Source organism: Vulpes vulpes, chromosome 12 (genome assembly GCF_048418805.1).
Source record: "Vulpes vulpes isolate BD-2025 chromosome 12, VulVul3, whole genome shotgun sequence".
In the NCBI taxonomy this organism is placed as follows: Eukaryota; Metazoa; Chordata; class Mammalia; order Carnivora; family Canidae; genus Vulpes; species Vulpes vulpes.
In genome coordinates this window covers 7865625-7880452 of record NC_132791.1, presented here as the reverse complement: position 1 = coordinate 7880452, position 14828 = coordinate 7865625, and the positions used below count along the sequence as shown (strand labels likewise).

At 39.2% G+C, this 14828-nt stretch overlaps 1 protein-coding gene across 2 annotated transcripts in view; it reads right to left on the bottom strand.

The window, feature by feature from the left end:
- Nucleotides 1-14828, bottom strand: part of SUSD1 (sushi domain containing 1) — a 130042-nt gene that overhangs the window by 31821 nt on the left and 83393 nt on the right. For both annotated transcript variants that reach the window (XM_072727672.1, XM_072727673.1), the window contains exons 11-12: nt 2384-2475; nt 1265-1451 (exon numbers count right to left, since the gene is read on the bottom strand). In XM_072727672.1, coding sequence (XP_072583773.1) covers nt 1265-1451; nt 2384-2475 — 279 coding nt within the window. The remainder of the gene's footprint in view (nt 1-1264; nt 1452-2383; nt 2476-14828) is intronic.

The following is a 14828-nucleotide window of genomic DNA, read 5'->3' as shown; positions in this document are numbered from 1 at the left end:
AGGAGTAGCAAGGCAGGAGGCCCAAAAGCCAAGAGAAAAAGTGTCTGGCGAAGGAGGGGATGTCAGATGATGTGGGGGGAAAACTCAGATACACTGAGACACTTTCAGGAGAGCAGTGTGGACAGGACAACTGCCTCCGGATTGGAACCAGTGAAAGGGGAAGCAGGAAGTTGGCATGTGGAGCCTACATAACAGACGCTTCTTTTAAGAAGTTTTACTGTAAAAGGGATGCCATGGAAGTAGCTGGAGGGAATGTGGGATCAAAGGAAGTTTCTGGTTTCTTTGTTTTCATTTTCAAAAAGGAGACTACAACATGCTCATGCAGTGTTGGGACCCTTTCTCCATTGGGGGGGAGGGGCACGATGAATAGGGAGGAAAGGATGGGATCCAATGCCCCTGAGGGTGGTGGTCACCTTAGAAGTGGGGACAGGAGCGAAGACAGAAGACGCAGCCCTGTGTGTGGGTAGCCTTGGGAGACGTGGGAGAGGCAAATCCCTCCCCACCCCCCATTACTTCTAATTGTTCTGTGAAGTGAGAAACAAGAAGCTAATACTCAGAGTATTAGCTCAGAGTGTGGGGGGAGGGTCAGGGCGGGGGGAATATCCCAGATGTGAGGAGAGACAGAAAATGAGTGGGGGGGTGAATTCACTGGGGGACCGAAGCACGACTGCCAATCACTCTTCCCTGAGAATAACCGACTCTTGAGGCCCCTGTGACAAAATGCCAATGACACAAGACTGTCAAACAGTAATGTGGAAAAATTCCTTTCAGGTATGAAATATTTCAAAGATCCCAAAGGACTGTAACCAGCGCTCCTGTACACGCTAGCCAGATTTAATTCGTGTTAATATTTTGTCTCAACTATCTTTTTAGTGGGGGCACCTGGGTGGCGGCTCAGTGGTTGAGCATCTGCCTTTGGCTCAGGTCATGATCCCAGGGTCCTGGGACTGAGTCCCACATTGGGCTTGCCACGGGAAGCCTGTGTCTCTCTCTACATATGTCTCTGCCTCTCTCTCTGTGTCTCTCATAAATAAAATCTTTAAAAAAAAAAAAGGCAAAAACAAAAAACTATCTTTTTAGAAAGGAAAACATGCCAGTCATAACTACAGCACCTTTAGGGTCCTTCCCCAGTTCCATGACCTTCTTCTCTTGCTCTTAAAGTCCACTCTATAACCATAGGAAGCAAACCTGTTCCTCTTGATCCGGGCCCGTCTATGGCTCTCTGGTGACTTTGTTCATACAAATGCTGCCATTCAAGATTTACCTGAAATCTGGGTTGTCAGAAAGAGGACCACAGGACGTTCGGAAGACAAAGCCTGGATGCTGACACTGTAGTTGGTGCCCGGACATAGGTCCAAGCACATCTCAGGAGTCTGGCTGCTGGCAGTGATATTAAAGGTCATTTCCTGGGCAAATTCCTTCTGATACCATCTCTGGCCTTGAATGTGGAACTGAAACACAGGAAAGTTCACTAGGTGAATGGCTGGCTCGGAAGGAGCTTTCTCATGAGCAAACTTGCTCTCAACTCTCAAGTTCCTTCGAAAAGTGAAAAAAGAACAGTGAGCAAATATTAGAGTTGTAATACCATCCACACTGTCATTACGATCTATGAGGATAATAAAAATGTCTTTAAATCAAAATGTCCAAAAGGCTGAGGCCCCAGTACAAACAATTTTCTCCTTCTTGTTCTCACATGTACAATTAACAATGTCAAAGTCTCTTGGCAAAGCTGCAAGAGCACAAGGCCACAGAACATTTTCCTAGAGAGAAGACGAAGAATCTGAACTAAGGCTTCTCCAAAGCAGGACCTGAATGAGGGCACTCCGAGCTGGCCTGGTAGAATCTCGGCAGGGCTTTTCTCCTCTGCTGCTCCCGTCTGACATTCCCGACACTTCCCTGTAACATCCCAGCACCTGAGCCAATAGACATACTTTTCTGCCCACTTAATTTTTTCTAATACCAGCTCATCCCATGGCCTTTTCCTTTCTTACTCACAACCACAATAGCTACAAAAGTTCTCCTTGACTCTCTAGACAACATGTCCAGACCCTGGTCAGAGACACTGGTGTGAGGAGACACACACAGGCAAAAGCCATGGGTTCCTCCCATGGGTACTGTGTGAGCATCAACTCTGCATAGGCCATGTGCACAAAGAAACTCTCACAGCTTACTCAGCCATCCCCAAGGTCTTTCTTCAAATATGTAGGATGAAAAAAAAAAATATGTAGGACGAGTGTCCATTCTCTTGCTTTGTCTTGCAATTCTTGCTATCAATCTGCCATTGATAATAACAGCTATGTAAGTAGATGTTTAAGTTTGCTGATGTATTTTTAAACCTCCCACACTAGACAACATCTATACATAGAATAACTTAGTAACTTACTGAATACATCTCCTCTATATCAGCTGTCTTTGTACTTCTCCATCTCAAGCAGGTTTCATTAAATATTGAAATGTTACTGATGATCTGTTTTACTGCAGGGGGGAAAGAAAGAGAAATCAACTTACACTGTACATGAAAATATTACCATCTATAGAGCATGCAATTCTTGATTTTGGGATTGTGAGTCAGAGGCCCATGTTGGGTATAGGGATTACTTTAAAAATAAAATATTTTTTAAGAAAAGGGTAGTGGAAAGGGAGGTGGGCAGGGGGATGGGATAACTGGGTGGTGGGCACTGAGGAGGACACTTGATGGGATGAGCACTGGGTGTTATACTATATGTTGGCAAATTGAACTTCAATTAAAAAAAAGAAAAAATACTACCTTAAATAAAATTTATTTATTTGAAAGAGGGAGAGAGAACTTGTGTGGGTGGAGGGTGGGCAGAAGGAGAGGGAGAGAGAGTCTTTTAGGCAGACTCCACACTGAGCACAGAGCCCAATAAGGGGCTAGATCCCAGGCCCCTGAGATCATGACCTGAGCCAAAACCAAGAGTTGGATGCTTAACCAACTATGCCACCCAGATGCTGCCCCAAAATATTATGTTTTAATCAAGTTATATATTAGGATGATTTCAGCATTACTTTAATTTAGAAATTAGTGGTAGCAGCACTTTTATATTTATGTAAACTCAACCATGATTAAATTAAAAGATGCTCAGAGGATCCATCTTAAATTCAATCACTGCAAACTCCCCTAGTTTATTAACCTAAGACTGCAGCTTGGCTTTGGGCCTCATTTATACAAATAAGTATCAGTTTCAAATTCTGAGCTGGGAGTAATACCTCAGCAGAGAATTGAGAAGTGCTCTTTGAAGAACTGAAAAAGATTTGCTTCTCAGAGTTTCACAGGAGGGGTGCCTGGGTAGGTCAGTCAGTTGAGCATCTGACTCTTGATTTCCACTCAGGTTATGATTTCAGGGTTGTGAGATCAAGCCCCACATCAGGCTCCACACTCAGTAGAGAGGCTGCTAGAAATTCTCTCCTTCTGCTCCTCCTCCCACTCAACTTCTCTCTCTCTCTCCAATAAGTAAGTAAATAAATAAATAAAATCTTTCAAAAAAAAAAAAAGAGTTTCATAGCAACATGGCAATGATTAATAAGTGAAAAAGACAACTCCCAAAGCACATGAAAAAAGAAAGTCTCATAGGAGCCAAGCCTTTATTGTGTAAGCCCCTGGCCTGACAGGTTCCTGTGAATGAAGCCACATTGGTAGACGTGACCTTTCTTTATGGATTGGGCAGCTTTGCCAGAGGAAACCTGTTCCACAGGTCACAAGCTATAACTTCAAATGCTGTAAGACAGAGTAGATAAGAAAGTACAGGTGATTCAGAAGAATGCAACTCACTATTGGATATAGAAGGTTTTAGAGATAAGTAGCAGTGGTCCAAAGACCCTTATGTTTATGAAATTTTCAAAAACCAATAACCTCAATACTATTTAAATAGTTCCAGGGGAGGGGTGGTGGAAAATAAATAAATAGATAGATAAGCAGATAGATAAATAAAATAAACAGTTACAGACCATATGAAAAGGTAGAGAATTGCCCAATTTATTCAAGATGACTAGATAAACCACAATGCCCAAACTATGCAAGGACAGAATGAGCAATTACTAAATACACTATGCCAAACTAATCATGGGTAGTAAAACAATGAGGCAATTTCTAATAAAGTTGAGAACAATACAATGATGCATGGTCTCACAGCTATTATTTAGCATTAACTAGAAGATTCTAGACAACATGGAAAGAGACAAGAACAAAAGAACTATAAGTACCAGGAAGAAAGGGAACAAATGATGCCACTGTCAGTAAATCTAATGGAATCTACTGGAAAAAAAAAATAGTTTGTAAACAACAGAAAAACAAATACAAATAATAGGACTTTGGCAAAGTATACCCAAATACAAGAACATAGAAAAATTAGTACTTGTTGATGTATCTGCAAGAACAAGTATGGTATACTGAAAACAGACCCCCCAAAATGTCCATATCCATCTGTGACCATGTTACCTTATATGGCAGAAGGACTTTGTATTGTGATGAAGGCAGGGAGATTATCCAGAATTATCTAGATGAGCCTAATGTAGAGATCACACTCCTTATAAGAGACAAAAAGATCAGAGTTAGAGAGCGATTTAAGGACAAAAGGGGCAATTAAGTCAAGGAGCTTCAGAAATGGAGGATAGGTCCCACAAGCCAAGAAATGTAGGTAAGATCTAGAAATTGGAAAGGACAACAAAATGGATTCCCTTCTCTAGCCTCCGGAATAAATACAGGCCTGCTGCCACCATACTTTTAACACAACAGAACTGATTCAGATTTCTGACCTCCAGAAATATAATGAATTCACATTATTTTTAAGTCACTAAATTTGCAGTAATTTGTCATACTAGCAATAGGAAACTAAAACAACAAATAAATTACAATAAAAAGGTGCAGCACCCAGCTGCCATGCATGGCCCAACTACTACAGAGCACCATGCACAGCTGCCTTCACATGCTCCACCCAACCACTGATGCATGCTACACCCAGCCTCCTGCCCCCAGCTACCACAGCACTTCAGAAAATCCAGTATAGGATAACAATGCATAACAAATTTGCTACCACCACCACCCACTTTCAAGTTCCCTGGCAGGCATGCTTACCCTGCCTGGGTCCCTCTAACACTACAGAGAACAAACACAGCCCACAACAGGCAGAGAGTCAGTGTAGACAACTGCACTAAAAGGAAAAGTGACTCAGACACAACAGCAATCTACACACATAGCAACACACATAGGATACTCTCCTGTAGTGCCAGGTCTTGGTGAACAGGGGACATGGCACTGTAGGGTACTCCAAGACTTCTTCATAAAGTCACTATTTTCAAGAATAGATGACATAGCTGACTTTCTTAAAACAAAGATACAAACACAGAGAGGCAGACAAAATGAGGAGATAGAGAAATTTACCCCCAACAAAGGACAGGACAAGGCCACAGCGAGATATCTAAGCAAAACAGATATAAGTAACATGCCTTATAGAGAATTTAAAGCAATGATCATAAGGATACTCACTGGACCTGAGAAGAGTGGAAGACATGAGTGAGACGCTAAGATGGAGATAAGGAATAACATAGCAGAGATAAAGGGCTCAATAAACAAAATGAGAGACACACTTGAAATGAGGAGCAGAATGGAAGAAACAAAGGGATGAATTAGTGACCTAGAAGACAGAGTAATGGGAAGTAATCAAACTGAACAAAAGATAGAAAAAAGAATTATGCAAAACGGGAACAGACTTAGGGAACTCAATAACTCCATCATACATAATGACATTTGTGTTATAGAAGTTCCAAGAAAAGAAAAAAGAAAAGAGGACAGAGAATTTATTTGAAGAAATAATAACTGGGGGTGCCTGGGTAGCTCACTCAGTCAAGTGTCTGCCTTTGGCTTGGGTCATGATCCCAGGGTCCTGGGACTGAGTCCTGCATTGAGCTCCCTGCTCAGCAGGGAGTCTGCTTCTCCTTCTGTCCCTTATGCTCTCTCTCTTGCTTACTCTACCTCTCTCACATAAATAAATGTTAAAATCTTTTAAGAAAAAGAAAAGGGAAGAGGAAAGAAAAAAGAAAAGAAAAGAACTAATAACTGAAAAATTCCCTATACTGGGGAAGGAAACAAATATCCAGATCCAGGAGGCACAGAGAACTCCAGTTGACACCAACAAAGGCAGACCCACACCAAGACATATTGTAATTAAAAGACAAAATATAGTGAAAAAGAAAAAAAAAATTTAAGGCAGCAAGAAAAAAGTAGACAGTAACTTAGAAGGGAAAACTCATAAGGCTGAAGGAGATTTTTCAACAGAAATTTTAAAAGGCAGCAGAAAATGGCATGATATATTCAAAATTCTGAGTGAGAAAAGTCTGCAGCAAAAAACACTCTATCCAGCAAGGCTATCATTCAAAACAGAAAGAGAGATAAAGAGGTTCCCAGACAAACAAAACTAAAGGAGTTTGTGAACACTAAGCCAGCCCTGCAAGAAATATTAAAGGGGATTCTCCGAGTGGAAAGGAGACCAAAAGTGATAGTATAAAGGTAGGAAACATAAAAGCAGTAAAAATGAATATTTCTATTAAAAAATCAGTCAAGGAACTCACAAAATAAAGAATATGATATATAATAACATATATCTAAAACACGGGAGGAAAGAAGACTGGGCTCAAACTTAAGCAACCATCAAGTTAATATAGACTGTTATATGCAGAAGACATTATGTACAAACTGAATGGTAACCATATATCAAAAAACCATAATAAACATGAAAAGAATACAGAGAAAGAAATCCAAATATATTACTAAAGAAAACCAGCAGAGAGAGAGAGAGAAGAAAGTTATCAAAGAAAAACTTCAGAAACAACAAAAATAATAAAATGGCAATAAATACATATCTATCAATAATTTCTTTGAATGTAAATGAACTACACAATCCAATCAAAAGATACAGGGTGACAGAATTATTTTTTAAAAATCCCATCTATATGCTGCCTACAAGATATTCATTTCAGACCTAAAGACACCTGCAGATTGAAAGCAAAAGGATGGAGAAACATCATGCAAATGGATGTCAAAAGAAAGCCAGAGTATATCAGACAAAATGGACTTTTAAAACAAAGATTATATCAGACAGACTTATATCAGACAAAATGGACTTTTAAAACAAAGATTATAATATGAGACAAAGAAGGACACTATATAATAATAAAAGGGACAATCCAACAAGACAATTAAAAATTATATTTATGAACCCGACATAAGAGCACCCAAATACATGAAACAGTTACTAACAGACATAAAAGAACTAGTCAATAATAATACAATAATAGTAAAGAACTTTAACATCCCACTTACATCAATGGACAGATCCTCTATCCAGAAAATCAACAAGGAAACAGTGGTTTTGATTGACACAATGGAACAGAAGTATTTGACAGATATATTCAGAACATTCCATCCTAAAAACAACAGAATACACATTCTTTGCAAGTGCACAGTAACATTCTCCAGAATAAATGACATATTAGGCCACATAACCTGCCTCAACAAATTTAAAAACATTGAAGTCATACCATGCATCTTTTCTGACCACAATGCAATGAAACTAGAAGCCAATCATAAGAAAAAATCTGGAAAGAACATAAATGCATGGAGGTTAAATAACATACTGCTAAACAATAAATGGGCCAACGAAGAAATAAAAGAAAAATTAAATAGTACATGGAAACAAGTGAAAATAAAAGCACAAAGGTCCAAAACCTTTGGGATGCAGCCAAAGCAATTCTGAGAGTTTATAGCAATACAGACCTACTTCAAAAAGCAAGAAAAACCTCACATAAACAACGTAACCTTACATCTAAAAGAGCTAGAAAAAGAAAAATGAAACTTGAAACCAGCAGAAGGAATGAAGTAAAGATGAGCGCACATGGCGCCTGGGTGGCTCAGTTGGTGAAGTGTCTGACTCTTGCTTTTGGCTCAGATCATGATCTTAAGGTGTGAGACTGAAACCCTTGTTGGGCTCCATGCTCAGCATGGATCCTGCTTAAGATTCTCTCTCCTCCTCTTCCTCTGCCCCTCCTGCTGCTCATGCACGCTCTTTCTCTCTCTCTCTCTCTCTCTCTCTCTCTCTCTTTCTCTCTCTCTCTCACTCTCTTGCTCTATCTCTCTAAAAAATACTTTTTAAATTAAAGCAATAAAGATGAGAGTGGAGATAAATGATATAGAAATGAAAATAAAAACAATAAGACAGGGGATCCCTGGGTGGTTCAGCGGTTTAGCGCTTGCCTTCGTCCCAGGGTGTGATCCTGGAGACCCGGGATCGAGTACCACGTCAGGCTTCCTACGTGGAGCCTGCTTCTCCCTCTGCCTGTGTCTCTGCCTCTCTCTCTCTGTCTCTCATGAATAAATAAATAAAATCTTTAAAAAAAATAGGACAGATCAATGAAACCAGGAGCTGATTCTCTGAAAACAAAACAAAACTGATAAACCTCTAGCCAGATTTCTCAACATAAAAAAGAGAGAGATAACTTAAATAAAATCACAAATGAGAGAGGAGAAATATCAACCAACACTACAGAAACACAAATAGTTGGAAGAGAATATCATGAAAAACTATACACCAATAAACTGGACAACTTAAAAGAAATTATAAATTCCTAGAAATATGTAAACTACCACATCTTGAAGCAAGAATAAAAAGAAAATTTGAACAGACCAATAACCACCCAAAAAAATTGAATCAGTAATCAAAAAGCTCCCAAAAAACAAAAGTCCTGGACCAGATGGCTTTATAGACAAATTCTACCAAACATTTATTTATTTTTTTACTTCTACCAAACATTTAAAGACAAAGTAATGCCTATTCTTTTCTAACTCTTCCAAAAAGTAGAAAAGGAAGGAAAAGTTCTAAATTCATTCTAGGAGGCTAGCATTATCCTGATACCAAAACTGGATAAAGAGACTACTAAAAAAAGAAAAATATAGGCCAATATCTCTGATGAACATGGATGCAAAAATCCTCAACCAAATACTAGCAAACTGAATCCAACAGTTCATTAAAAAAATAATTCATCACGATTAAGTGGGATTTATTTCCAGGGTACAAGCGTGGTTCAATATTCACAAATCAATCAATGAGATACATCACATTAAAAAGAGAAAGGATAAGAATCATATGATCATTTCAACAGATGTAGGAAAAGCATATGACAAATACAACATCCATTCATGATAAAAATCCTCAACAATGGTCTAGAGGGAACATACCTCAACATAATAAAGGCCTTATATGAAAAACTCACAGCTAATATTACCCTTAACAGGGAAACATTGAGAGCCTATCTACTGAGGTTAGGAACAGGACAAGGATAATCTACTCTCAACACTTTTATTCAACAAAATGCTGGAAGTCCTAGCCACAGCAATCAGACAACAAAAAGAAATATTTTTAAGGTGTCCAAACTGGTAGAAAAGAAGTAAAACTTTCGCTATCTGCAGATGGCATAATACTATATATATAAAATCCTAAAGACTTCACAGACAAACTGCTAGAACTGATAAATGAATCAGTAAAGTTGCAGGATTCAAAATCAACATACGGAAATCAGTTTCACTTTTATACACCAATAATGAAGCAGCAGAAAAAGAAATTAAGAAACCAGTCCTATTTATAATTGCACCAAAAATAACCAGATACCTAGGAATAAATCTAGCCAAAGAAGTGAAAGACTTATACTCTGAAAACTATAAAACACTGATGAAAAAAATGGAAGATGACACAAAGAAATGAAAAAACATTCCATGCTCATGAATTGGAAGAACAAATATTGTTAAAATGTCCACACCACCCAAAGCAAACTACAGATTTAATGTAACCCCTATCAAAATACCAACAGCAGTTTTCACAGAACTAGGACAAACAGTTCTAAAATTTGGTGTGGAACCACAAAAAAGACTCTGAATAGCCAAAGCAGTCTTGAAAAAGAAAAGCAAAGCTGGAGACATCAAAATTCCAGACTTCAAGTTTTATTACAAAACTGTAGTAATCAAAACACTATGGTATTGGCCAAAAGTGGACACAGAGATCAATGTAACAGAATAGAAAACTCAGAATTAAACCTGCAATTATGTGGTCAATTAATCTTTGACAAAGGTGGAAAGAATATACAATGGGAAAAGGACAGTCTTTTCAATAAACTGTGTTGGAAAAACTGGACAGCAACATGTAAAAGAAAAAAAACTGGACCACTTTATTACACCACACACAAATATAAATTCAAAATGATGAAAGGGGGCAGGCACCAGATGCTCAGTGGTTGAGCATCTGCCTTTGGTTCAGGGCATGATCCCAGGGTTCTGGGATCGAGTGCCACATTGGGCTCCCCTCAGGGAGTCTGCCTCTCCCTCTGCCTATGTCTCTTCCTCTCTCTGTATCTCTCATGAATAAATGAATATACTCTTACAAAATGGATAAAAGACCTAAATATGAGACATGAAACCATCAAAATCCCACAGGAGAACACAGGCAGCAACCTTTTTGACATTGGCTGTAGCAACTTTTTTTTCTAAATATCTTTCCAGGGATCCCTGGGTGGCGCAGCGGTTTAGCGCCTGCCTTTGGCCCAGGGCACGATCCTGGAGACCCAGGATCGAATCCCACGTCAGGCTCCCGGTGCATGGAGCCTGCTTCTCCCTCTGCCTGTGTCTCTGCCTCTCTCTCTCTCTCTGTGACTATCATAAATAAATAAAAAATTAAAAATAAATAAATAAATAAATATCTTTCCAGACACAAGAGAAACAAAAGCAAAAAATAAACTACTGAGACAACATCAAAATTAAAAGCCTCTTCACAGAGAAGGAAACAATCAACAAAACTAAAAGGCAACCTTTGCAAATGACATATCCAGTAAAAGGTTAGTATCCAAAATATGTAAAGACCTTATAAAACTTAACACCCCAAAACCAAATAATCCAAATAAAAAATGGGCAGAAGACACGAACAGACATTTCTACAAAGAAGACATACAGATGGCCAACAGACACATAAAAAGATGTGCATCATCACTTATCATCAGGGAAATGCAAATCAAAACTACAATGAGATATCACATCACATCTGTCAGATTGACTAAAATCAACAACACAAGAAATAACAGGTGTCGGTGAGGATGTGAAGAAAAAGGAATGCACACTGGTGCAGCTACTATGGAAAACAATATGGAGGTTCCTCAAAAAGTAAAAAATGGACTACTCATGATCCAGTAATCATACTACTGGGTATTTACCCAAAAAATACAAAAACACTAATTCAAAGGGATACATGCATCCCTATGTTTATTGCATTATTTATAATAGCCGAACTATGGAAGCAGCCTAAGTGTCCATCAACTGATGAATGGATAAAGAAGATGTGGTGTGCATGTGCACACACACACACACACACACACACACTGGAATATTACTCGGCCATAAAAAAGAATGAAATCTTGCCATTTGTCACGACTTGGATGGAGCTAGAGAGTATAATGCTAAGTGAAATAGGTCAGTCAGAGAAAGACAAATACCATATGATTTCACTCATATGTGGAATTTAAGAAACAAAACATGAGCAAAGGGGGGGAAAAGAGAGAGAAAGGGATACAAACCAAGAAACAGACTCGTAACTATACAGAACAAACTGATGGTTATCAGAGGGGAGGTGCCAGGGTGGGGGAGGGAGGCTGAAATAGCTGATGGGGATTGAAGAGTGCACTTCTTATGATAAGCACTGAGTAATGCAGAGAATGGTTGATCACTGTATGTTTATAGCAGCATTATCTACAATAGCCAAATTATGGAAGCAGCCCAAGTGTCCATCCACTGATGACTAGATAAAGAAGATATGGCATGAGGATCCTGAGTGGCTCAGTTACTTAAGAGTATGCCTTCAGCTCAGGTTATGATCCCAGGGTCCTGGGATTGAGCCCCACATCAAGCTCCTTATTCAGCAGTGAGTCTGCTTCTCCCTCTTCCTCTGCCTCTTCCCCAGCTTGTGTGCGTGCATGCTCTCTCTCTCAAATAAATAAATAAAAGCCAAAAAAAAAAAAAAGAATATCTCTCTCAAATAAATAAATAAAAGCCAAAAAAAAGAAAAAACAGAACATATATTTACAATGGAATATTACTCAGCCATACAAAGAATGAAATCTTGCCATTTGCAAAGACATGGATAGAGCTAGAGATTATAATGCTAAGTGAAATAAGTCAGTCAGAGAAAGACAAATACCATGATTTCACTCATATGTGGAATTTAAGGAACAGAACAAACGAGCAAGGGGGACAAAAAAAAGAGAGAAAGAGACAAATGAAGAAACAAACTCTTAACTAGATAGAACAAACTGATGGTCATCAGAGGGGAGGTGGGTGGAGGAAGGGTGAAATAAGTGATGGGGATCAAGGAGAGCACTTGTCGTGATGAGCACCGGCTATTGTATGGAAGTGTTGGATCACTATACTGTACACCTGAAATAATATTATATGGTATGCTGAATTAAAATCAAACTTTAAAAAAATGAAATAAAATAATTAAAAGATCCCTATCCACAAAAGAAGAAACCACAAACTTCAAATGACTAGAATAGAAATAGATCTCTTAGAAAATAAATCTACCTAGAAATGTCTAAGACTTAAGAAGATTTTTTTCTTCCTGAAGGACAGAAAGGAAAACAACAGAGAAATACCACATCCCTGAATGGAAAGACTGAAGAGTAAACCTTCTTGGAATGTGTTAAGTTTGCACATTTATTCAACGACTATTTAGGAAGTTCTTACCATGTACAGGCATGCTTTAGGTGCTAAGGATACAGTGGGGGGAAACGTCCCTGCATCTCAGGGAATTCATTCCAGTGAAAATGGCAGAAAAGAAAGAAGTAAACAAATAAATAAAAAATATAATCATATGTGCCAGTAAAGACTGGAGAAAGGCATGGCAAGAGGAAAGAAAGCATGGCCAGGGAAGGCCCTCTGTGCAGATTGTTTGGGAGTAGAGTACTGAGGGTTGTGAGTGAGTCACCAGGAATGGAGGAAGAGGGGTCAGAAGGAGGCCCAAGGTCAACATCCCAGATGTAGGAATCAGCTTGGCATACCACAGAACAGAAAGCAATTACTGCTAAAATTCTTCTAAAAGATGAAAGAGAATAGCATTAAAAAAAAACTGAATTAAAAATATTGGAAGAAGCCATAAGCAAGTATCAGTACCTATTATAAAGGTACAACAGTGTTTCTTTTTTTAAAGATTTTATTTATTTATTTATTAGAGACAGAGAGAGAGAGAGAGAGAGGCAGAGACACAGGCAGAGGGAGAAGCAGGCTCCATGCAGGGAGCCCGACGTGGGACTCTATCCCCGGTCTCCAGGATCATGCCCTGGGCTGAAGGTGGCGCTAAACCACTGAGCCACCAGGGCTGCCCAACAGTGTTTCTCAAACCTTTTATCATTACAGTCCCACAAGGAGACTTTTAAAACATTTCCCCCCAATCTCTCACCTTCTATACAATCTTAATACCCTCAATATGCTATATGTTTCTTGTGTACTGTATCCTTATCTAAGGTTCATATATGAAAAAGAGTAGTATTTTCTTGCCCCTCAAGAACCAATTTTTGCACCTTTGTGAGTGATCCTGCCTCCTGGGGTGACACCAACCCCGCTGAGAATATGCTAGAGCAATTAAATAAAACTGTCTCACTGGTTAAATTCAGTTTGTTCTTGGTCAGAGAGCGACTCTCACCCTAGGTCTCCTTCCCTCCACTCAGGAGGCTTATGGTTTGGACCACAGGCAGGTTGAACCCCTGATGTGTTCACAGGGGAGAAAAGGATCCCCGGCAGAGCTAGTCCTGAATCCCTTCCTACCCTGCTCTCTGGCCCTTGGCTACAGAAAGTACATGCCCTGTCCCTCATACAAATATTCCTTCCCTGGCTCATTTTTAGTGGCCACTCTGCCTTCTCTGTCTTTCCTTTCCCCGCCCAGCAGGCCGATCAAATCTAGAATCCTGAAGGTGAAAAACCAGCCCTGCAAGAATATCTCAAAGAAGAGAAAAGCTGGCTCTTAGTTCATCAGCTTCTGTGAAACTTGGTTTCTGCTTCACTCGTGTGAGGGAGCACCTCGGAGTAAAGTCCATCATTACTTCCTCGGTGTTCCCATAATACCTTCAAATACTTCAATTACACGTTATGCACTGTATTATTATTGATCCTATCACCCCACTGAACCGAGAGCTCCTTGAGGGGAGAGATTAAGTCTCCTTCATCTTTGAACTCCTTATGCCCCAGACAGTGGCAGGCCCAGCATTCCTGGTTGCTTAAGTGTAAACAATCAGCAGTAAGGAGAAAGCTAAGCAACTGATATCATATTAAGCCAATGAAATACAGCCTCTGTATGAGGCATGGTTTCTGCCCTTAGTATGTATCTAACCTAGAAGAGGAGTTACACCTAATATCAATAAAACAAAAATACAAGGGCATATATAACATCATAAAGTAAATTTAAATAACAGCATTTCATAGATGCTAATTGTGCATCAGGTATTGTTCTGATTCCTCATAACCCGCTTAGTTTCACAATAAACCCATGATACAGGTATTTCTATTCCCATTTTAACAGTTAAAGCAACTCAGGCACATAAGGGTTAAGTAATTTGCCCAAAGGCATGCAGATAGTAAGAGATCTGAGATTTGAATTAGATAGCCTGACTCCAGAGTAACTGTGCCAAGCTATTACCTATACTTCCTCCTGAAGCAGAGTATAGGCATTCAGAAAGAAGACATACTTTCTGTTGGGGAGATTGTAAAAGAAGGGATGAACTAAAGAAAA